Here is a 25,765-nt window from a genome sequence, read left to right as displayed (position 1 = left end):
TCCCCAGGACCCTTCAATCATTCCGATTCCAACACAACAAAAAATAAAACGATGCCCACTCCGCCTTCCAGGGTGGTGACGTCAGCCTCCAAAAAGCCATTCCCAAAGGGAAGAAAGAGCTGTGGGCGGAGCGAAGAAGCCAAAGTAACCCGGATTGGTCTGGATTCTTTTCCTCCGCCTTCAGATTGGATTAACTCCTTCGAAGGCTGTCTTGTTGAGAGTCCGCGTTAAAGCTTTCCTTCCTTTACTGGAGAACGAGTTAAGTAGAATCCCCGCCCATTCGTCAAGGCGCATTTGTTTGCCGTTTGCGCGTGCGCAGTCAACTCCGTCCGAGGCGTGAACCGGGGGGCGGGGAGGGGGGCATTCTTCCGCACGGCGGATGTTCCTGCATCATGAATGGGTGGCCCGGGCTGAGGACGGACTGTGAGGCGTTGCTTACTCGGTTCCAGCAAGCCGAGAGTGTCCGCTTCGAAGATTTCGCCTTGCTCTGGAGGCAGAACCGTTTCGACACCATTTTTTAGTGAGTCACTTTTCCTGTTGCTTGTCACCCCTTCGTGGTTTCAAGTCCCTCGTCCCAGGAGAGAGCGAGAGAGAGAGAGCGGCGATGAGGCGGTCCACTTGCGAGTACTGAGCCTCCACGCCAAGACTTGTGAAAAGTTTATTTTGAACACGGTTGAATTTCTTCTGCCCCCCCCCCCCCGCACTTTTTCACTCCCCCCTTTCCCGCCTTTAAATAGTGAATAAGAGAAATCGTGAAATCTTCCTGCACTTGTTTTATATGGTGTTATCCTAACATTTTAGTTGCACATTCCCTACTCACTGTAGTTAGGGATGAGAAGTGTTGTCAGGATGGAAAAGATGACATCTTTGGAGCAGCCTCCCCCATTCAGATGCATTGGAATGGCAACTTCGAGAACATGATGGAAGTTGGCTTGGCATTCTGGCAGTTTAATCCTCTGCAGTTTATTTTTTTCATATTTCCACATTTTTTCCTTCTATTATAAATCTTGATACAATTGGTTTTTCCAATACAATTATATTTATGTAATTTTAAATTTATTCTATAAATGTTCCAGGTGTTAATGAAATAAGTGAATAATGTTTATAGCAGAACTTGTGCAGATTTGATAGAAAAACAAATGGTATATTTCAATTTTTTCTCCTTGATGTAGATAGTGGATAATTAATTTCTTCTGGAACTAAGACCTTACATTTTGGTTGAGGTTGATATATATTCTATTTTTTATTTTTGTGCTGATCTTTTGTGTAGTGGTAAAATAAGGACTCCAGAGCAAATCAAGTTCACTAAAGAAGCTTTAGCCCTGGTATGGCCCTACTTTTTGCCTCCTTACACTTTCCAGATCCGAGTTGGTGCTCTTTATCTTCTGTATGGTTTGTACAACACACAACTGTGTCAACCAAAAGAAAAGGTAAACTTAAACTGCTTTTAATTCATTGTCCAGTAATCTTGTGTTGTAACTGACGTTCTTTAGTCTTGGGGACTTGAAATTTTATTTTAATATAAAAGGTATGAGCATGAACAGTGACCTAGTGAATACACTAGGTCTGATTTTTTTTGCCTCACAGCTGTCTGTCACATAGCGCTAAAAATGGGTTGCTTTATGGGACTGTGTTAAAGAGTGGCAATATACATGAAACATTGGATAAATTTAAAAAGCAGGATGTAGAAATGTGTACATATAATCTATCATTAATTTAAAAAGTATTCAGACAGTTTAGATTACTGGGATGGAAACCACCAGCAAATCCCTGGGCCATAGGTTAGTGTGTGAGGTTTTTTTTAAAAAAAACAAGGCACAGTAAATTACTTCTGTATTGTTGCCAAGAAAATAACATCAGGAGTCAAATTCAATGGATTTTTTTTTCTTTTAATCTGAAGTGTATCATATAACAGTGAAGTCTAGAAATAATTTTTCTATCTCCTACTATTAAATTTATTTTGGGAATTAATTATAAGACCATGTAAACCACCTCTCTCTGCATTCTGAATAAACTAAGCATTCCAGTATGTTGCTTCAACTAATGCTGGGTGATTTAGGTATCTGATTGTCCTGACATCCTTTGTAATATCCATTTAGTTAGTCACATAGGCTGTTTAATTATTTCACACTTTGGGGTATGTGGCTGATCTGTTGGAAGACATTTTTGTTTGTTTTATATTTCAGATTAGGGTTGCACTTAAAGATTGGGCTGAAGTCAGTAAATTCAAGCAGGAACTTTTAGATGCACAGCACTATGATGCAGCATATATCTTCAGGAAACTTCGGATGGACAAAGCATTCTATTTCACAGCAATGCCAAAATTTGTGAGTTATTTGTGAGTTATTAAACCCACATCAACTCATTGTACTCTCTCTATTTTCTGGCTGAATGGGTTGTCGTCTTATCATTCTGTTAACAAAACTTGTGATTGTTTCAGTCTAGTATCCTGCTTCCTATTCTCTGTCCTGCAATATCCAAGCATCATAAGAGAATAGGAGAAATGTGGATTTTCTAACTCAGATCCTGTTTTCATTCTAATACAAATGCTTCTTCCGTTAATACATTAGAAGGGTTGATTTAGAATGCTTCTTGTTTCTACAATGATTGGCTTTTCCCATAATCCTCAGCTACTTGCTGCAAAATTGGACCTAATTGGACTTGGTGGGATCTGCAATAAATCTGCATAGTAAGTCTGCTATGATTCCTTGGATTATATGTAACATTTTTCTTGGCTCCACTTGGTCCCCCCCCCCCCATTAAGAAGTTCTTTGGTTGATGTTGTTCAGAGTTTGTTCAGAGTTACTGCTATTGTGGTATTAATAACGCCTGAAATTACATGCATGCTGGGTGATTCAGATACATGATTTTCCTATTGTTTTGATTCAGCAGATGATTCTGTAGAATTTGCAGATGATACAACAGTGGTGAGACTCATCTCGGGGGGTAGTCTGCCTATCAGGATGAGGTGGACGGGTTGCTTTCATGGTGTGGAGAAAATAACTTGGTCCTTAACGCCAATAAGACCAAGGAATTTATAGTGGACTACTGAAGGAATAGATCAGACATCCAGCCCTTGGTTATCAATGGAGACCGAGTGGAGCAAGTGGCCAATTTTAAGTTTCTGGGTGTTATAAAAGAGATCTGACCTGGGGTGCTCACAGTACTGGTCAAAAAGGCCCAGCAGAGATTATATTACCTGAGGCTTCTCAGGAAACAACTGAATGAAAAACTGGTGGTGATCTTCTACCGCTGTACCATAGAGAGTATTTTAACTTACTGCACGTCTGTATAGTTTGCCAATTGCAGATAGGACAGCACTCCAGAGGGTTAACATCATTGCCCAGAGGATCATTGGTTGCCCTCTCCCCTCTTTGGAAGAGCTTTATAGCTCCCGCTGCCTTAAGAAAGTTCAAAACTTCTCAAAGATCCATCTCATCCTGGGCACCCTGTTTTTGAACTATTACCATCTAGTAGATGGTACAAGACAATAAAAACAAGGACAAATAGGCTGAAGAACAGCTTCTATCCCAGAGTAGTAACTATATTGAATTCTACTGTATAGTGCAATATTAATGCAATATCAGGGATTTTCAAGTCAATTGCATAGAATGTGAAGGATGTGTGTTTTTGTTTTATATTTTAGAGTTTTCTTATGAATATTGTACACCGAAGATGGCATTTAATTTCATTGTATGAGGTGCAATGACAACAAAGAACTACTACCACTACTAACATAACTCTTTCTTTCTTAGCTTTCATTTAGGACTAAAAAGAACATGCATGCAAATACTGAGATGAAGAGGGAATTCAGAGATCCTACTGATCGTGTTGCCATGCTTTGCCATGAAAATTTCTTGGAGGTATACTGACACCTTGTTCCAACATGATTATGTTTAGCTTATGTCCTATACACTGTAACAATGTTATCAATAAACAATTTTACAGAGAAATAGATATAACATTTTTTTAAAAAAAATTATAATCCAAATATCTTTCTGTAAACGTAATCCATACTTTGTATGTATTATATCCGGTGCTTGAATCTCAAGTTGTTTGCTGAAATCCAGACCAAGGCCATTTTCACATACTACCCAAAATAGAAGTACAACTGAATTTTGAGAGATCCCCAACTCCATCTGACCCCCCCCCCCCCGAATTCCTTTGAAAAGTTAAAGAACATAGAAACAAAGGAAATATCTGATAAGTTTTATATAAAAATATATTACAATCTCTTTTAATTTATAAAGGCATATTCATAACTTGCACCTTCTGGTTAGCAAGTTTTTTCTAACAATTTTATGATCTGACACAGATCCAAAACTTTTAACTTAGTCTTACCAACATATATTTGTAATATGAGTGCAGAACTGACCATGTTTTCTGTTTGGATGGAACAACGAGCAGGATGTACAGCAAAATATGACAACGATCTCAATTTTTACTGATGAGTTATTAAGAAATTTTCTTTTTTATCTGCTTCACTTATAAGGAAACAAAAAATATTCATGAGCACTACAAAAGAATGAAATGTCTGATCTCTATGGATCAAAGTCAGCCGGATAAGGCTATCAGTTTGATTAAAGATGACTTCGCAGCTAAGTTCCAAGATATCATTCTGGATTATCAGCAGTGGCAGAAAAAGAAAATGGTATATCATTTCATTTTTCTTTAGAAATTGGTATATAAATGCTATAAGCTAATGGTTTTCACTACATAATATTAGAAACATAATGTCACAACAAAATTCTGGCACCAATCTAATCACTTTGTATAAGCTACTTATTTTTATAACCTTTATATTAAGCTTCAACAGTCCTGTGGGGGAAAAAAATTATCTTCAAGGTCTTTCTGAAATATTTTGAGATAAATGCAACTCAAAACTGTTAATATTTAAAGACTTATTACAAAAACGTGTTGAGAGAGGCAGACATAATCTTGCTTCTTGAGGTAAGAAATTCCTGGTGGATGATGTTGGAACTAGTTTTCCATTTAAATGGAGTAGCAGTTCAGCAGCTTTCTATGCACATGCATGTGTCTGTCCTGTTGTGATATTGCTTGGAAAAGAAAGTCACCTTTCATCTGTTTGATGATTTGAATGTCCAAATCCGATACGTATCTAATGCATTCTGGGATCTAAATAATATCTGTATTTTTTCAGGAATCCCCCTTATCTACTGTGGGTGACGAAATGAGGAACAGAAAAGAAGGTTGTTCCCAAGAGTCTGAAGTAAGGAAATCATCATCATCACGGTGGAATATTTAATTTCTTTATAGGAATTCCTAGTAGGATATAATTTACCGTAAAAGTCCCTTGCAATCATTTCTAATTCAGCTCTGTAGTACAAAACCAAGAAGACAAGGTGTCAGGGAGGGTGGGGTAGGGATGGATTATCTCTGGATAACTATCCTTATTGTACTCAAAAGCTGAGTAGGTATTTGAAACAGTAATTTATTTACAAAGAAAAATGATACATATCTAGCATTTATTTAAAGGTTTTTTGTGTTAAAACATTAGAAGTCACAAAGTAAAAAAAGGTAGTGCAAACTCTATTGGCAATCTTCTCTTTTCAGGGATCTGACAGAGCTAAAACGTTAGCTGAAATCAAATCCAGATCATATTCTGCAGTTGCTCATGTAAGTATGTAAAGGCTGTGCCTTTGACTCCCAGTGACTCCCTAGAGAAATCCCCATAGTTTCTTCACAAGGTTTTGGGAAGTGGTTTGCCATTGCTTTCTTCCTATAGCCAGGAGAAAGTGATTGGCCTAAGGTAACCCCATTGTCTCTGGGAATAAGACAGAATTAGAATACATAGTGTCCCACTTTCTAGCTTTATGTTTTTAACCACTACACCACACTGACTCTCTTAAAGGCCATAATTATTTGAACATAATTGCTGAACTTCATTTCGGTGTGTCTGTAAGAAAAGCAATTTGGAACAGTTAGACAAATTAAATTAGTGCTAAACAAGATGTCCTGTTGACAAGTAGAAATCTGCTTATGTAACATTGGATGTAACCCTTAACATGCTTTCCTAGTATGTAAACATAAAGTTGGCAACATACAATTTCTTTTAGCAGCTTAATCCTGACTTAATGATTGCCGTGACTTACACTCGTAATTCCAGGCTCAATTACACTCGTATATTGAGGACTGCCTGTAGCCATGGACAGAAGAGGCAATAAACCATTTCAATCCATGATTTTATTTAAGAAATTTATATGGCTGCCCAATTCACTATAAGAAACTACAGGTGGTTTACAAAGATGAAAATCCAATATAAGAATAATAAAAATCTATCCCTTCCACAACAACAATCAGTCAATCAAACAAGCCACTTGGTGGGTTCCATCCTACTCTGGGGTTCAGGCCCATTGGCAAAGTCTTTAGAGCCATGCAAAAGAGTATCAAAATGAGAGCCAATCTTATTTCCATGGGATGATGTTCCACAGGGAAGGAGCCTTCTTCTTGGTCCTGTTACATGAACCTGCTTAGGAAAGATGATCCATAGTATTTTCTGCCTCTCCATTCTAGTGGGTTGGGTAGAAGTTTCCTTTATGAAATTGCATCTTCTTCTCCACCGCCCCATCTGTCCTGGAAGCAGTACCATAACAATATATAAGCTTGTATGCCCAATTGCAGATAGTAGAGCCTAATAGTTAATAGAACGGATTTTTCCCCATAAGTGCACTTTTAAACCTATGCCATATGACTTGGTTTTGGATTTAATTTGTGTTGTAAATATGCTCTTGATGAATATGACATATGATCAGTTTACAAATACAGTAGCAGAATTAATTTGATAAATACATTGGATTATCATCTTTCAGAGCAATATTATTGTGTATTCATTGCTTGGATATTTTTCTTGTTGCACTTTCTTTGCCTGAAAATCCATTTAGGCTACAAAGTCCTGGCGACATCGCCAGGTTAAGCTGGAATCTTCTGAATTGGGATCAAATCGTGGGAAAACCAGATTGCCTAAGGATAGAAGGATCAGGAAATGTTTACCAACACCAAAGAAGTCAGAACGTCTGCAAAAGAGAGGTAATTTAGCAAAGTAGGATTAATCTGGGGAAGTTGCTGTTTCTACAATGCCCCTGGTGTATAGGCCTTCTAATTAGTGTGCATTGTGAGCATTGTGAATGCTGTAACATAACACAAGAGATATAAATATTTGATAATAAAGGGGGGGTGATAAATCAGTAAAAATAGATATGTGTCCTTCCTGAGCCTTTCATTGTGCTTGCCACTTTTAAATGTATTATTCATGAATGTCCTTCCTTGTCTTATAAAGTAATCTGCCTGTAGTTCTCTCTCTGTGTGTGTTTGTATGTTATTTCATAACTGATGAAAATGTCTGATGAAAGAAAATGAGTTCATCCGTAAATCATTATTTGTAGCAGTGTCCTGTCTAGTGGGAAGAATTTAATCCAATTTAATTTTAAATTCCAAATTGACAATACAGAGGGGAATACTCCTTCAAGTAATCAGGTTCTAACATTTAAATATATGAGTTGGCTCTGTGACAATTAGGCATACTGTAGATCTTCAAAGTTCTGACAACTTCACAATTGAATTTTGTTCCATCCACAATTCCCAAATTGTCTTTTAGGAAATCCCATGTAAAATGGATTACAGGTAGTCCTTAATTAGGTAGTCCTGAGTTAGGGCTATAATTGAGCTTGGCAATTATGGTTGTAAGTCATGATGGCTATAAAGCAGGTGACTGTGTCAGCAGACCCATTTTATGACCTTTTTTGTAGCAGTTGTTAATTGAATTTTTTTCCCATGAGTTTTTTTTTTTTTTTTGCCAGAAATGGGTAGTAAATGCCAGTTTCTTGCAAAACTGTTATGTGACTGCAGAGTATGGCAAATGTCTGCAAATGCAGACTGGTTGATGAATATGCAAAATGTGGTCACATGACAACAGGAGCAATTGACATCAGAATTTTGAAAATGGATCATAAGTCTCTTTCGAGGGGGTTTCAGGATTGAGGGGTGAACAGTCACCCATTGTAAGTCAAGGACTACCTGTTTCAGTGCAGTCTATAAAGTATTACAGGGGGGCTCTTCGTTAGGGGAAATTTTTCTTGTTTTATTTTTTTGGGGAAGTAATGGCTGGTTAAGCTACTAACCCAGGTTTAGAAGATACATTGAATCTATATAAGCTACTCAACAACAATTTATAGACATGAATTATGATCCTTTGTAACTACAGTTGAATCTATGATACGGATTCGGATTACACAGTAAACCAAGCCAGTTAGTGTGTTGTGCAAACTCAATATCACAATATTTTTGCCATGAGCTTTTAGATTCTTGTGGGCATATGGGAAGGAAATTGTGGATATTTGCATGCTGGTATATCTGTCATTTATGTATTTTTGTATGCAATGTTATGAGATAAGCCAAAATAATCCTTCTGATTCAACTGCTGATCTTCAAAAGTTAACTAAAGGCATAGATTGCATGTTGCTTTTGTAGAAGTTTACAGCTATGAGGATCTATTAGAAAAACAAGTTCTGTAACAGGATGGCTGTCAAAAATTTATCCTGCCTGTGAAAGTTGTCTATTCTAGAAGGCCTTTCAGATCTGAGTATTACAGAGTTCTTAGAAATATTACAACTATTTTTACAATTAATTGTAATCATCCGTAATAGTTATTGTATTTTGATACTATTACAGTAGCTGTTGCTTTTGTAGTTGCATAGAGTTGCTAACTGAAGTTAAAAAGACATAAATACACATTATCTTTCAAAAGGAGCAAAAATTCCAAGCACCCTTGCTGGAATACACCCTAACCATTTGATGCAGCGTTTGGAAATTTGGAAGGCTGAATTATGGTTCCAAATCCCTCAAATGCTGCTTGTTCCAATGTAAGGGTATCCTATAAGATTGGCTGTCAAAGATATAATGTAATTTCAGTAAAGCTGAAATGAAAATTTCTCTTTAATTTTGTGCTTTTTGCAGGAACTTTACTACCAACAGCACAGGAAAATATTAAGAGACTGAATATGCCCGTGATTGGAGATGATGATGATGAAGAAGAAGATGATCACTCAAGTGATGAGGGTATGTTGTGGTACACTTCTGCACAATAGCTCTGACAAAAAAAGGAAAGTGCAAAAATCACCATTCTTAGCTATCTCTGACACAAGCAGGTACATGAGTAGTCCTACTTAGGTACCACTTCTCTCTTCCATTTGAGAAGTTTCCCTTTAGAACATTGCACTGGAGAAAAACATTCACCCTTTTCATATATAGGTAATGTAATTCCTCAGTTATTCAACAACTCAATTTTTCAACAAGCTGTTCTAGACCAAGCTATATCCAAAAACACGAGGTAATTCCTGGAAATATGGCATTCATACAAATCAGCCATCAACAGGAAACAGCCGGCGGTCCCCAACTTTTTGATTGCCAGGGACTGTTCTGTGGAAGGCAGTTTTCCACAGCTCGGGGAGGGTGTTTTTTTGCACATGTGCAGATGGAGCTTTGCTTGCTTCCTTGCGTGGCCTGGTTCCTGGTGGGCTTCAGCCCAATGTCGGTCTGTGGCTCAGGGCTTGGGAACCCCTGAGACAGGCAATATTTATACACCATTCAAAAGAGCTTATGAAAGAACAAAAAGAGTAGAACACCTACTTGTCAGCATTCAACATTCAGATAAACAGGACCTTGTTGCAGACTAACACCAAACAATGAAACAGTAAAGAATACCCTGTTCAAGGAACTATCAAAGCAAAAACAACATTGACACTGACAGGTACTGTATGTAAACAGACAGCAAACTTCACTCCCTCCTAGCACTGAAGATGTTAGCAATTTAAATGTTTGCAGCAAGCAAACAACCAAGCTTAGAGAGCACCAAGGGCTACATTCTTCCTCCTTCTAAGATTCAATCTTCAATTAGCTATTAGCAATGCTTGTTATGCGCTGCCTTTAAGATCATCACAGCATGCATAGCACATAGCTGACCTAGACAGATCACAGAAAGCTAAGCAAGGTCAGATCTGGTTAATTTCTAGAGAGAAACCATAAAGAAATATCATTGTTTCCCGGAAAAATGGAAGATTTGGAGTCTTTGTTATTTTATTTCAAAGAACCCCATATACTTCTGAATAAGGTTGTTACAGAATTGCTAGGGCGTACAGGTAATTTTTGATTGCATTGATTCAGAATGAAATAAATTTACTAATGCATGTGAAATGCATTGAGAAAAATCAGTATTTTATGTTGATTGAAAATAGTTGTCATTGGTCAATTTAAAAAACCTGTTAAGAAAATAGAATTTGAATATAGACTTCTTTTTGTTCATACCTATAAGCTAGAATGATTTATTTCTTCTGTTTCCGTTCCAGATTTCATACCTACCAAGAGGAAAAAGGCTCATTAAGAATGCATCTTAAGGGAAATGGTGATACATAAATCATCTGTGTGAATAAGCCATATTTTCCAGCCAGGGATGAAGCAGTCTGAGTGACCCAATGCTATGTTGTGAACTGGACACTTGTTAAGAAAGCATAGAAGCAGAAAAGACATGCTATAAATTCTGACAAGCATTACATATGATTTACTTCATATATTATAATGGATTCTTTATTCATACTTAAAATAGATTTTGGTAAAAGCTGGTTTCATTTTTTATACAGTCTTTAGCTACATTAATTATATGAAAGAGAAATTCTTGTTCTGGACAGTAACAGTTCTGTAAATACATTGCATATGTATATTTCAGCTTTTTATGTATTTATATAATTCCTGCTTCCATTGGTTTATTTGTAATTGTAAGTTATTGTTAGAAGAACCTAGAATGAAATAACATTCTGAAGAATCGGAAGATTTAACATTTTTGCACTGTTCAAGGTTATGCTTCTTTTTCTACAAAACTTTGGGGAATGAACTATTACGAGATTGAAAGATCCTTATGTGATACTAGATTTGTCACAAAGGAATGTCACAAAGGAGAAGATAGAAAACCAAATGCTTCCCAGGCTTAAACTTAAGGGATGAAATTTGCAGGCAGGCTGAAATGTGATGTATTCTAAGAAGTTGAAAGAAACCGTGTTTTTTTGTCCTGGCTTGTGTTTTGATATTGTTTTAAAAACAGTAGTAAAAGACAATACAAACTAAACTCAGAAATTAAAAATAATAAGGAATAAAAGTGTAAAGAAAAAGAAATAAATAAAACTATTTAAAGAAGACATTTCTGATCTTCCTAACAGCCTGTAAAAGCAAATGTAATTCTTCACTCCCATAAAGTTACATGCAAGCATCTCTTCTTCCCATAACCCATCCCTTATGCATGCGCAAATTCATAAATCATTAACATTTCATTCAGTCTTGATGCCAGCAAAAAGATCCATAATTATTTTTTTTTAATGTAGAAACATCTTGTTTTAACCTTAAACAAATAAACTTTAGTCTTTCCTTTTGCTACTAATCACTTTAGTCTTTATTTCATTGTAGGATTGTTGGAATATTTGATCTCTCTTCAAATTTTCTTTTTCCCATCTCAAAGAATTCTTCAAGGCTTTAGATCTTCTAGGGTATTCTCTTTTCACATCTGTCATTTGTTCTTTAACATCTTTTAAAAATTATCTATAGAAGCAGATGGCATTGCTGACATTGTAGCTGCTATTTTTTGACTCCATATGTCAAAGATTCCTAAAACGTTTCATGTCATTATTTTCTGTTATTTTGTTTCAATGTTGACCAAAACAAAAAGCAAACCTTTCTCTCTCCTTTTTCCTTTTCTTCCTGGAATCTCTAAGCCCTCTAGTGTCCAATTTCCAAAATTATAAAAGTGTGGAATTTCTTATGATTTAAAATAGACTAATTTAGTTCCTCTGATGTAAGGCATCCAGAAAGTATCCATGATATCAATCACTCTAAGACATCTCTCTCCAAGGTTGAATTTATTAGAAACAGTTCTGGCATGTCAAAGGCAATTTCCCAAGTGAAATTATTTTCATGTCTTACACAGAATCCACCTTCTTCCTTCTCTCCTCCCACTTCTACACTTCCTAAATCAGGAGCACCAATTAACTGCCACTGGAATTACTTAATACCACATACAGAATAACCTTGAACTTTTCAACTCCTCAACTCTCTAAAAGGAAAAAAAATTGTGGCAGCTGAATTTTAAAGCTGACACCTGAAGATACTATTTACTGGTAATTATTTTCAAAATCTTATAGCAAAAATTCTAATATTCCAAATTTGCCCGATGACAAGACCCACTGGTAGAGACAAGAAGGTCTGGGAAAATTGGGAAAAAAGAGTTTTTTCCAAACATCTTTGGAAAAAAAAAGACCCCCTTTTTTCTCCCAATTTTTCTGTTTTCCAATCCTTCCCATCTCTACCCACAGGTGAAGAATTCAAATTACTAGTTTATTGTTCCATGCCCATTTCATAGCAATTTTTCCAGACTGGTAGTTTGCCCCTGGGAAAGACTACTGTAGGTAAGGTTCAATGGTATTTAAGTGGGGTGGTGTCAGACCTTGCCTTCTTGTATCTTGGTGATGATTGCCTGTTTGATCCCTCCTTCTGATTGACACAGTCTCTGACACAGTCCTTTGTTTTGCTTATACATTTGTGTTAAAAGTCTTTATTTGACTTTTTGTTGTTTATTTCAAAACTTTAAATTCTTAAGCTTATAGCTTTCTCAGAAATACAGGCATTTCTGCTTTTATGGCCTAAAGCAGAACGATAAAGAATTCTGACTTTGAGCATGCAGCTATTGAATATGCCTAACAAACCTGGACACCTCCATCCATGTTTATGTTTATCATAGTTAACCACAAACTGGTTACATGATTCGTTGCTTTATCATCATGGTAAGCTCTATGTCAAGGGTCTTCAAATTTGACAGCTTTAAGACTTGTGGACTAACATGACTGGAGCTAACATGACTGGAGGAGGAATTCTGGGAGTTGAAGTCCACAAGTCTTAAAGCTGTCAAGTTTGAAGACTTGTACTCTATGTACTCAATCTTTTTTTTAAAGATCACTCAGAAACTGCAGTTGGTGCAAAATGCATGTTTGTTGCTAATTGATATTATCTTAAGACAAAGGCTTTATGTGGAAGGAAGCTTTATTAATAGGTTTTCAGCTGAAATTGAAAGTGATATTTTTAGCTTTTAAAGCTGGGTTAAGGTGCCTGCGAAGACTATCCATTCTAATCAGAGTTGAGATGTCTGATGATGGCTTGCAGGAGAAATCACTGCTGTCATGGGCCAAGATTATGATTCAGACACTGACAATGTTGCTTCAGCTGAGACATCCAAGTCTGGATGCATTCAGCAGTGAGCAAAGCAATGCCAGTCAATGAGGCTTCTCACTAAGCAAAGGCTGAGGCCTGAGTAATTGCAGCCAGTCTCTATTGGAAACAACAGTTCAGAATAATAGTTTGGGATTCTTGGACCTACCGACTACTTGATTGGCTTTCTGTGACTTTGGATTGTGCTATTATTCTTGGACTTTATCAGCATTTTTTTCAGGCAAGCACACTCCACTACGACATTTAAATTACCTCATGTGGTGGTCGTGTACAGAATCTAAAAGATATTGGCTGAGAATAAAAAAATGGAGGAAATTACGACTGAGCAGATTGAACTTAAACCAGAATTCTTCCTATTAGGGATTCTCAACAGATAATTCCCCCCAAAAGATAAATATATAATACTACATATATTGATGGCAGCTAGATTGGCCTTCGCACAATGCTGGAAACAACCCTATACTCCACCAGAGGAAATAATTATTCAGAAAATATCAAGCTGTGCAGAAATGGATAAACTAACTCTAGCACTAAAAAATAAGTACTATATGAGTACTATATGAGTTGGAACTGTTGGTATGAGTGGATAGACTGAAGATAGACCATATAATAATAATAATAAATTGTAAATGAGGAGTGACAATAGTAGTAATTAGATATTTGCACTAAAGATTAATTGCAAATATGGCACAAAATAATGAGATAAACCATAAAACTGTTGATTTAATCATTTTTAATCATTTACCCTTTTTTCTTTGTTGTTTTTCTTTCCCAATCTGTGTTGTTTGTATATTTTAACTGTAAAATTTAATAAAGTTTATTTATAAATTATATTTCTTCCTACTGTTATCTGCTTCAGCTTCTGAGTACGGTGTCTACGTGTGTATTCCTGCAACCTTGAAGCAGTACAGCTGCCAACGTTGTCCCAGTTGGGTAAAATGAAGCCAGAAAGAGTAACTTGGATCTCTTTGCTCTTTTGGGATTCTATAATTCAGCAGCTGGTGATAGCTGAACTGTTCTAAAGAGTGCCTTTGAGATATGAATGGCCAACTTTTGCATTTCTATTTTGAACTATAGTTTTGACCTTTGCTTTTTATTTGTTAGTTTTTTCTTCTTGTGATGCTATTGGAGTTGTAATATTTTTTCCACAATGACAAGACATTTTATTGCATTTGGTTTTTTTACTATGGATGTTTTATTGCATTTTTATCTTATTATAAACTGCTGAAAGTTTGTTTCAGTGGCATACACATTGCAATAATAAAAACAACTATCTGCTTTTGGCAATAGCAGCTACTAGAATCAGTGCTTGGTTTTTTTAAAGCAATTCTGGTAAGTCAGAAATTAATATGAACATCTCTGTTGCTGTAGGAGCAGGTCAGATATCACAGGGAGGTCATAAGCCTGATATTGCAATCTTCCTTTGGCAAGAAGAGATGTAAACTAATCTGGCCCTATTTCTGTGTGGAAAACACAGCCTCTGCAGCATAGGATGGGTTTTGTTCAGTGTGTAACTTCCCTTTTGTCAGCCTTCTCAACCTGACATTCTCTGGACCAGTTGAGACTCTCAAGTCCCAGAATATCTAGGATTTATGATCTTACTGGAGCAGGTCCCAACCAACCTTGAAAGTTGCTGTATTTATAAGGATTGAGGATGCTATTCACATCCCTATTAAATGGGCCAATAGTTTAAAAGCTCTCATTACCAAGAAAATAATTTTAAATATAATTTATAGAATATTTATCTGGTTGAAGGAAGGCACCAGCACCATTTAACAGGTTTGGAGTTGGAGAAGAAATCAATGCAAAGTTCTTGATTGTTGCAAATCCTCTTGATAAGAATGAAGCTAATCATTTTGTATGGATCAGTTTTGCACCATATTAAATAAAATGTAGAGCCAGTTTAGTGTATCAGTTAAGGCATCAGGCTAGAAATCAGGTGCCTGGGCTCTAGTCTCGTCTCGTCTGTTTAGGCATGAAGTCAGCTGAGTTGAGGTTGGACCCAGTCACTTTCTCTCAGCCCTGGATTCTGAAAATCTTGCTAGGAAAACTGTCCAGGCAGTCTCTTAAGAACTGGACATGACTGAAGAGGGGGAAAAACTGAATAGGAAACGTGTGTGTGTGTGTGTGGGGGGGGGCTGATAATATAAATCGATCCAAGCAATTGTTTTCCTGTAAGGCTAGATTTTTCTATAGAATTTTCATTCATTCTTTGCGCATTTATTGCAAACATTCCAGGAAACCTTCCCGATGACTGCGAGGCGGAGGGCCAGCAACAGCCACTTAAGGAGGGGCGTCGGTACCTTCCAGCCTTCCGATTCCACCCGGGTCTTTGAGCCGGAGGGAGAGGAGGGACTCCGGAGCACGTGCCGAGCCTCCTGCAGAAGCCCGGCGCTTCCGCAGGCCGCCCCTCCGGCACGCGCCTGCCGAGGTACAGAGTCCCGGCTAGCGCGTGCGTAAAATCCACTCCCTCCCTCCCCTCCCCTCCCCTTCTTTTCCTGGAGGGAAGGGAGCGAAGTAAGGGATTAAAAAGGATGCACCTCCTTCCCGATTAATGGAAAAGTGGCTGCTACTGCGGCGGCGAGCTGGGAAAGCAGGTGGCTGAGAAGCGATTGTCGCCTCCCCTCCGCAGGTCCTCGGTTGGAAAAGTGGGTCTCCTTCAACCACAGTAAGCAGCGATGGCGACCGATAGTAAGTGCCCTTCTTGCGGGATTCTCCACTCTGCGCTTGGGGTGTGTGTGTGTGTGTTTCCTACCTCCTTTGCTTTGGCGGGAGTTTTATGCCTGCCCCCCCCCCACCCCCAATTCCCTCCGGTCCCTTTTTGCTATCCGTTCTGCATTTTTGCAATTCAGCTGGAGATTTCAAATCCCAGCAGGCTGATATTTTTGGAGCCTCTTTTTGGAGAAGGTGTTCGTGTGTGTGTGTCTGTCTGTGGATCCTCTCCTGCTCTTTGTCCTCACCTGTCCCCTCCCCATTTCCCCCTCTCTGCATTTAGCTGCTGCATCCTGAGTTTTTCTTTCCAGATCCCTCAATCGGTCTTCAAATTGTAGTCAGGTCTTAAAGTTGTATGTAATTTGGGTCCCTTACGCACCATCCTGCCTTGTTCCCTGGAGTAGTTGTAGATTGCTCTCTGGCATAAGAGACAATGGAAGATTTATTTGGGCCACCCGAGTTTTGATCTGAGGCCCTGGACTGGGCAGCTCTGTTTTAATCTAAGGCGGTGTCGATTTGATTATGTTATCACCATCATCTGCTAGCAAAGGGCTGGGCAACATTCTAACCTAGTTAAGCCTGAACTCAGAATTGAGTGTGATTGCTGTTGCAGAATACAAGTGTGGCTTTCTAAATGTTGCACAGCAATACCAGACATCGGAGCCATAGTCTTAGGTGCTGATTGAAAAGCCAGCAATGAACAGTCAGATGCCATCATTCCTGGAAAGCTGCTTGTTTTCGTTTTGATCTCTGCAGTGGCAAAGGTTCACTTTCAAGTATACTGCAGGACATGAAGGAGGCCTTTTGCAAAAAGCATCTTTCTTGGCTATAAGGAAATGGAGGAAGGGGACGGCCCAGGAAAGGAGCATCCTCCTCTGTTAATTTCACAAGGAACTTAATTCCCCTAAAACTGATACAATATCACCTTCTAGTGAAGGTGAAATAAATGAACAACTTGAGTTATGGTTTGAGACTCTTCAAGAAAAGGCACAGTATGTAAAGCAGCTTTCACCAAATTTGATAATCTCCCATAATCTGACTGGGGATTGTGAGAATTAAAGACAATCCCCATTCAATTAATTAAACACATTGAAATCATATGGGGCTGTTTAGACAGCTGCATTCATTGCTGTTTGTTGAAGGCCTCCTTTAAGGTATTGATATAAACTTTAAGACTCAAATGGATTAGGGCAGAAGTATCTTGTTCTGAATCTGCATATTTAGATCTGCAAGAGTGGGCCCTACAAAGATTTCTGTGGTTTGTGATGGGCAAGGTTGCTTTTGTTCCTTCTGCCTTTAGAAAAAAAATATTTCAGACACATATCTTCATAACTAAAAACAAACCTTTTGTTTTTGATGAATTGTCTATTTACATGTTAGATGTTTTATTTTTCTTTTGAATGTTATGAGTTTCTTTCATGCTATAAGTTGCTTTTCCTGTCCTACTGGAGCAGGAAGTTGTAATATCACATAACTTGGGTGCTGAACTTTTTAGGATGGCAGGTTTTTTTATTACATATACAGACTAACATAAATATTAATAGTATTTAATATAAAAAACTTTATGTTGTCCATATTTTAAGAGAAAAGATAGAAGTATATGTTGTTTGCATTAAAATTCTTTCTAGATTTATATATCTTTGTACATTGATTCTTAATATTTCTGAATACATGGTAGGAATTTGTCAAACAAACATTGGCAGAAAAATTTAGGTAATAGCTAAAAAACATGTCAGGCTAGGGAATTTCTCTGAATGCAGATTATTATTATTATGGTTCATTGCACATAGTCTGCCAGAAGTTCAGGCTTGATTTGGCATTTTTGCCTACCTTTCAAGTCCTTTCCAAGATTGTTGTTGTCTTATTGTTAATAGTAGTAGTAATAGTATTTAATTTATGAGAAAGTTATAATAAAAGTATCATCCGTGCCTTTTAGGAGGACGTTCTATTAACAAGGACGTACATTATCAATTTCTCCAAAGAGTTAGGCCTTTGCATAATGTATCTGAAGTATCATTTGAGTCTCATTACTGGAATGAGGATATGGATTGATTTGTTCAATGATCCATTTGTTTGTTTTCTTTGCCATTTTCTCAAAGTTCCAAAGCCTCAACATTTCTGTTTATTTCTGATAAAGATGAATGTACTGCCATGCAAATTTATAATTATAATTATCTGAATTGATTTGAATGCAGGCATAGGAAAAAATACAGAAATAGGTAGGATCATATATGCTTTTAGACAATGACATTTCATTATATGTAATTGATTACATTTGCTCTCAACTGCAGATATATTTTATCATAAGACTTTTTAATTAGCTTTTAATCTCAGACTTAAATCTGCCTACAGTCACAGGTCAGCATATATCTGGTCAAAGACCCTTTAACTTGAAAAAAATAAGTTGAAAAATAAGGTGGCCTGCAAAATAAGCAGCTACACCCTAATCTTGGTAACTGTACTGGTTATTTACAATAAGAAATTAATTTTTGTAGGTCAAGGGTACATTTTGCTAGGACACACTCTATGATAAGATGGGTGGCCAATAAATTTTATAAATAAATGAATACTTCTTCAAAAGCCAACTTCCACTTAGAAATAGAACCATAGCTTGCAGAATTCTTTTGTAAGTATAGACACATTGTGACATCTGAATATCTTTAACAAAGCCTTCAAGGCTATTCTACCATACTACCATGTCCTAATCTGTGGCATAATTCGCAACCGCTAGTTCCTTTACTATTCATGGTCAATCCAAAATAAGCAGAATCTGTCCAGCACTTCAGTATTTTCACTATTAGGTTCTAGACAGGTTGTTGCTATCTGTTGACATTAAGGCCTCATCAAGTAGGTTTTTATTCTATTTTAGAGATTGCAATGTTAAAAGGGAAAAGTTATTAAGTGCAACATTCAATACTTTGGTCACTGAGTCCTCTTGACTTTTAATTTTAGAAAAGATTGGGAGTGGGGGATGAATTAAGCATGTTGAATGGGAGTGAAAGTTTACAAAAAAGTAGATTAAAGGTAAATATAATATACAAATAAATACAAAAATAGCCTTGAGCCAAAGCTGATTTGATTAGCTATTTTCAAGTTGACAAAGATTTCAGCCCCTGAAATTAAGATGTCATGGCCGTTTTGTTTTCTATTTTGATTTGCACAATGGTTGCTTAGTTACCAGAATTGTTCTGTTGGGGGATTTTTGTATGAGTTAGAATTTAATTTACAAGAGATATTTTGTTTCTTATTTTAATCATAGTAGATTTTAAAGATTGTATGAATGAATGACTACTGCTTCTAAGATCTTCCAGTTGTGCAGTGTGTGGTGTTTTCATGTTTTCCTGATCTTAGGTGCTGAAACACATTTTACAACAATACATTTTAATATAATATTTTGAGTATTATATTTTAATATAATATTTTACTCTAGGAGGTTGGTCTTTTTTGCTTTTGTTTTAGCTTTTTCTTATCTCAGGACATTGACAAGAAAAGGGGAAAAACATGTTTGATGAGTAAATGGAATTAGAAGGGAGTCTGACTTATGGCTGTTGTGTATCTTCCAGATTTATCTTGCAACATCGCTTGGTCACATTCAAATAGTGTTTTGGATGCTCTTTTCAATGTGTGTGAGCGTGGGGGGAGGGACTTGCTCATACAGGTGAGAGAAGGCAAAATGAAATTAAGGTTTTAAAATATTTATTGGCATTTTAAAAGCTAAGAACTACATTACACTGGTAGTCCTTGACTTATAACCGTTTGTTTAGTAATTGTTCAAGGTTACAATAGCACCGACAAAAAATAACTTATGACTGTTTTTACACTCATGAAATCTTGTAATTGTGATCAAAATTCAGATAATTGACTTATATTTATGATGGTTGCAGGTGCCCTGGAATCATGTGATCACATTTTGTGACCTAACAAGCAAAGTCAATGGGGTAGTCAGATTCACTTAATAACAGTGTTACTAACATAAGTGCAGCGATTCACTTCACAACTGTGGCTAGAAAAGTTGTAAAATGGGGCAAAATTCAGCAAGTATTTAGCAATGGAAATTTGGGGCTCATTTATGATTATAAGACAAGGACTATTTTATTTATTTTGGCAAAAGCTTACAATACAATAGAAATAAGAATAAACATAAGTTTAAATACAAGAAATAAGAACTAATAATTGGGGACAATAGGACAGGGACGGTAGGCACGATTGTGCACTTATGCACACCCCTTACAGATCTCTTAGGAATGGGGTGAGGTCAATAGAGGTTAGTTTGAGGTTAAAGGAGTAGCGGTTTGAGGATGTAACTACAGAGTCAGGTAGTGAGTTCCAGACATTGACCACTCTGTTGCTGAAATCGTACTTCCTGCAATCAAGTTTGGAGTGGCTTACATTAAGTTTATATCTGTTGTGTACTCTTGTGTTGTTGTGGTTAAAGCTGAAATATTCATTAACTGATAAGATGTTGTAACATATGATTTTATGTACTATGCTTAAGTACAATGTTAGCCAGCGTAATTCAAGGTTGTCTAAATCTGGAATCTCAATTCTGGTGGTGTAAGGTATTCTGTTGCGAACAGAGTATAGTACTCTTCTGGTAAAATGCTTCTGGACTCGCTCAATTGTATTTATTTCTGATATACGGTGCAGATTCCAGACAGCAGAGCTGAATTCAAGTATTGGTCTAGCAAAAGTTTTGAATGCCCTAGTTTGCAAATCAGTATTACCAGAGGAGAAGCTTCGTAAAATTAAATTTACAACTTCTTAAAACAGTATTTTTGGTAATACTGTTGCAGTGAGCTTTGGCGCTTAGGTCATTCGATATGAAAACTCCAAGGTCCTTGACAGCTTACTACCAGTACTATGCTATAGTACACTACACTACATGCATACACTACATTTATAGTTGATGAAGTATGTTGTAGCTGACCTAATTAAGTATATGAAACATTATTCTGAGTTGGAGTATATGACTCCCCATCATCATCAGAAACTGAATTTCTTGATGGATTATAGCTTAAGTAGTTTGTGATAAAAGCTGTTTTCAAATATTTTAATTTTCCTAAAGAACCACCAATGCCTTGAGAGTTTATACAAGCAAAATAAACTTTTAAAATTTAGATAATCATATCTGAGCTGTAAGAATCCAAATAACCACCGGAGGATTAACAAAAAACTTCAATTATTCTACTCCTACTAAAATACTGTATATGGTTTTTATGTTTTTAATAGTTGCTCTGTGAGTGAGTCTCTACGTTTTTTTAAAAAAATAAAGATTTTTTTAAAAATAAATTTTATTTGGGTTTTCACGAAAAAAAACATAATACAAATAAAACATCTTTCTTTGAGAATAGCCTGTTCTTCATACAGACACAAACTCAATTTCATGTTCATCTTTGTATTCTATTCCATGTCTTATTACTATTTAACATTTTCTGCATAGTTTTCCCCCCCCCTTGATTTTCTCGATTTTATTTTTAATTATCCCATATCTCAATTCAAATCTTTATATTTGTACTTTTTGTCTGTCCTGTTTCAATTTCATATTATCTTTTCTCATTAAACAAATTTTCCCCTGTGGTTACTAATTGGAGTGTGACATCCTTATATCTTTTAATTTTGTCAATTCAACTCTTATTTAAACTTCAATTTATACCTTTAAGATTATAACAATCAATATAATACATAACTTCCAATCAAATTCTGCTTGGTACATTCTTAAAGTACACACTATATTCTTAAAAAATTATATATATATATATATATTATATATATATATATATGTAAATAAAACACTCATTCCATTCCAATTTAATTCTATTGTTAATATTCATTAAAATCTTAACACCTTTTTCTTTTCAATTGAATATCATACTTCCTTGTGAACATTTATAAACTTTCCATAATTAATTCTTTTTCTTTCATATTTCTCTTCTCTTATATTTTTATAAATCATTAATAATAATTAAAATATTTCCATCCTTTCGTAATTTCATTCATTCATTCACTTTCATTTATTTATTAACAGACGTGCCACTATATTACAATAAATATTTTATCCATCATTTTAGTCATCATATTTTCTAAAAATGATTTCTGTTTCTAATATAACAGTACTATCTTATGTACCATTGCAGAATCCCTTTTCAATTGATTTTTCACCCATTATCTCTAAACAGGCTTATACTTTTAATCCTTGTACCTTTTCCCTGTTTCTCTGTATCTTGTTTCTGTCTTTTATAACTTCTTTTCCTTTCCTTCTTCCTCCTCTTCTTCTCTCTCCCCTTCCCCCCCGCCCCTTGTCTCTCTACTTCTAATTCTCTCTTCTGTAATCCCCTCTTCTGTTGCTTTCTAATATTGTAATTATTTTTCAAAGTATTCTTTTTTGGGGTTGTTTTCTTTTTCAAATCTTAAACTTTTCAGTCTCTTTCCCCCCTTTCCTCCCCCCCTCACATAACATTACTTGATCATTAAAGATGGCTTCTTCTTTGCCCAGATTTTCTTGTTCTATAGGCGTTTCTTGTTGTTTCTCATAGTTCCAGATCTCCATTTCTAAGAGTTGAAATACGAAGCCCAAAGAACCTCTCCCTTCTTGTGCATCTTCTTTGTACTTTTTAAGTTCCATTTTCAGTTCTTCTAGAAGTGGTGCCATTTTAAACACTTTTAAACAACCACCCAATTGATTTTAGTCATTTAAATGCAGTAGCCAAAAATCCAAAAATCACCAAATAATTCAAATAATCCAAAGCTGTTTCTTCTTGCTTCTTTTTTCCACTTTCTCTTCCTGGAGTTCTGTTATTTTGTTACAAAGTTTCAGTTGAAGTGTATTTTTTAGGAATCTTGTTAAGGTTTCACTGTAAATTCCTTTTAGTTCCAGGCAGTCTCCTCCATTTTTCCAGATCCTGCCCTTTTATTCTCTTTCTCTCCCTTCCTGCTTTAAAAGTTTTTAAATATCCAGAAAGCTTTATTGTCCCTTTGACTTTTATTTTCAGCTTAAATGCCTATTAATGTCAAAGTGGATTTTTTTCAATTTCTTAATTAAGTCTCTTAGTTGTCAGTATAAGGAAGGGAGGAAGAAAAAAAACCCAAATCCTTTCCCTTCCCTCTCTCCTTCGCCACTTCAAAATCTTCTTTAGGAACAATGTTGTTTTTATAGTTTAAATTCCAGAGTACCTTATGTTGTTGCTTTTTCAGGTTAACACGGTCAGCAAAAACTTTCTCTTCTTATCTTCCTCCTGCACTTTCTTTTCTGGTTGAGTCCTTCTTTGAGTTGGCCATTTCTGACCACCGCTGCAACCGCCTTCAGGAAAGGGAGTTATGGCCAGCTGGGGAGAAGAGATGTGGCTCTCCTCGACCCTACTGGCAGTCTCCTCCTTCTTCACCACCTCTACGGAGTGGCTTAGCCCTGAAACCAGCCAGCTCGGGGTGCTCTGGCAGCGAGCACGGATCAAAACCGCGCACGATCGCGGATTTCGGTCCGTCGCAGAAGAGGCTCAAACTGGAAGTTTTTTTTTAAAAAGGCCCAGAAATCTCTCTTTGCTGCTAGAACTACGAATCATTTGGATTGTTGCAGCCCAGATGCAACCCTTTTTGAAATTACTGATCAGTTTTAAGTTTTATTATTAAAACAGTGTTCTATGTACTGCTGCTGTTTTATGTAGACAGATGTAGTAGGAAAAAAAGAGAATTGTCTCTTGAAAGAAAAGAAGAGTGGGAGAGATGGAATAAAAGTGGCAGGAAGTTACCAAAACCTGAGAAGAAGTTCAAGGTTTAAAAGGATCTTGACAGACTTGAACATTGGACCTTATTCAACAAAACATTATTCAGTGGTAAGAAGTATAATGTTCTATACTTAGGAAAATCCAGATGTACTGGTGCAAGCAGAGGTAGTACATGGATTGGTAATAATTATTTGTGAAAATGATCTGTGCATCTTGGTGGATCAAAACTAAGCATGATGTGTGCTAGAACTACCATATGTGGTTTGAGCTCCCTTAACAGAGGCACGTTGAGATGTTAACATCGTGGAAAATGGTATTCATTTTGTTGCGCTGATTAGGTCATGCTTGGAATGCTTACTCAGTTTTGGTTGACGACCTACAAGACTGAATCCATGTGTGACTTTGTGGGCAGAGGCTAGCAAATGGGTATGTGTTGTGGCTCTGAGGTTTGAGCCTGCATTGTTAGAGGACGAAAACTTGGACAATGGGGAAGAGGAGGATTTGGAAATGCATTCCTCCCCAGGACCTTCCTCTTCGGCAATGCCTTCCTCCCTGATTGTGCCTCAGGTGTCAGCAGATAACCGAGAGGGAAAACCTGAGGCTAATCAGGAAAAGGAGGAGGGTATATTGGAGTCTCTGACAGAGAATCAAGCAGAGGAATGCTGGCTTGATGCGAGGCAGCGTTGCAGGCAAAAGTGTGAGCTGCAACGCAGGAGGAAGGGACGAATCAGAGACTGAGCTGAGGGACTGACACACCCCACAGGGAATAAAAGTGGGTGTGTTCGCTCTGACAGTTTCGTACGGGACAACGTGTGACTTATTCAGAGGAGCTTCGGAGTATTCTGTGTTGTGACAGCTTGTGTGATTTATATTCCTGCTTTCTTGTCGGACTTGGCAAACAGCGTGTGTGAGACTGCCAAGAACTTTATCGGCTCAAGGAATTAACTCTATAATTACTGGATTTTTTTGCTTGTTTGTATTCAGTTGGAATTTGGACTTCTCACCTCCTTTGTAAAGGTGATACATAACAGGTATGCATGAGAGCAAAAGAAATAGATAAAATAGAATAGCCCAAGTCATGGATCAGAGTAAGTAATCCACACTAGTTCTCAGTGCAGACCCAAAGAACAGGTGAGAAATTGGAATCTTATCTCAGAGCAGCTTCCAGCAACTTCAACAGCACCCAACAGATCAAACTTTGGGACAGTATAGACTAGAAGTCCACAGGTATGGGTCTAGTGGAGCCAAGAGTTTAGCTGTTCTAAAGGAAAATAATAAATAGAATTATGGAATACATGAAATTGTAGATTCGGTAGAATAAAAGATAAGCTGGAAAAAATAAACCAATAAAATACTTCCTGAAAATAAGGAGAGAAACATTTTTAATTATAAAGAAATGTTTATTTTTATTATACTTTGTATAATAGAATTCCCATTTAAGGGAAAATGTGCATCTGAATAATACCAACTGACAGGTTGAATCTACAATGGTGACAATTGTCCAGGACCAATTGGATAGTCCCACTTATTATATACATTCATTCCTGAAACATTCTGCCCTAAACTTGAGTGAGCCATTTATACAAAACCTGTGAATGAAGCAGATGTTGGATCAAACAACATAAATTGGGGTGAGTACAAATGGTTGTCAGAGGACTGACACGTGCAACATTTCTATTTTATTTATTTTATTTTAAAAGATTTGTATGTTCTTGAAATCTTCACAAGACCCTACACTCATGTTCATCATTTCCATTCCGTTTATAGTCTGTATGTGTTTGTATATATTAATGCATTCCATGCCCCTTTTCCCAATGTTAATTTTGCAAATTAAATTACTGGGTTGCTGGGATGTCATAAAACAGCAGGCTTCAGCATAATCTTTTTATTTCCAAGAATATCAGATCCATAGGAATGCATAGAAAATGGAAACCGAGGATGATAGCAACAAAGTGCTTTCTTTGGAAGACTGCCCACATTAAAAAAAAAAGATGAAAAGAGAAAGGGCACTTTGGCGGTCGCGAAACTGTTGCTGAACAACTTCATCCATTTAT

The 25,765-nt window shown here is 36.7% G+C and overlaps 2 protein-coding genes across 5 annotated transcripts in view; both read left to right on the top strand.

Annotated features, from left to right (window-relative positions):
- Positions 1 to 127: 127 nt before the first annotated feature.
- Positions 128 to 11,443, top strand: SNAPC1 (small nuclear RNA activating complex polypeptide 1). The gene is made up of 10 exons (XM_026698639.2): positions 128 to 520; positions 1,271 to 1,430; positions 2,187 to 2,327; positions 3,756 to 3,863; positions 4,493 to 4,651; positions 5,162 to 5,230; positions 5,575 to 5,637; positions 6,903 to 7,047; positions 8,974 to 9,075; positions 10,362 to 11,443. Exons 1-10 carry the CDS (start codon positions 393 to 395, stop codon positions 10,394 to 10,396), a joined length of 1,110 nt encoding a protein of 369 aa, XP_026554424.1. The 5' UTR covers positions 128 to 392; the 3' UTR covers positions 10,397 to 11,443.
- A 4,330-nt stretch (positions 11,444 to 15,773) lies between these two features.
- The window catches only part of SYT16 (synaptotagmin 16), a 105,691-nt gene continuing 95,699 nt past the window's right edge, over positions 15,774 to 25,765 (top strand). For 3 of the 4 annotated variants that reach the window (XM_087922330.1, XM_087922329.1, XM_087922328.1), the window contains exon 1: positions 15,867 to 15,972. In XM_087922330.1, coding sequence (XP_087778456.1) covers positions 15,960 to 15,972 — 13 coding nt within the window. In that variant the 5' untranslated portion in view covers positions 15,867 to 15,959. Of the gene's footprint in view, positions 15,973 to 25,765 lie in introns of all 4 variants that reach the window. The other variant, XM_087922326.1, reaches the window with a different exon arrangement.

This window comes from Pseudonaja textilis, chromosome 1, assembly GCF_049901715.1.
Source record: "Pseudonaja textilis isolate UNSWEBS1 chromosome 1, rPseTex1.2, whole genome shotgun sequence".
NCBI lineage: Eukaryota > Metazoa > Chordata > Lepidosauria > Squamata > Elapidae > Pseudonaja > Pseudonaja textilis.
This window is presented reverse-complemented; position numbering and strand designations above follow the sequence as displayed.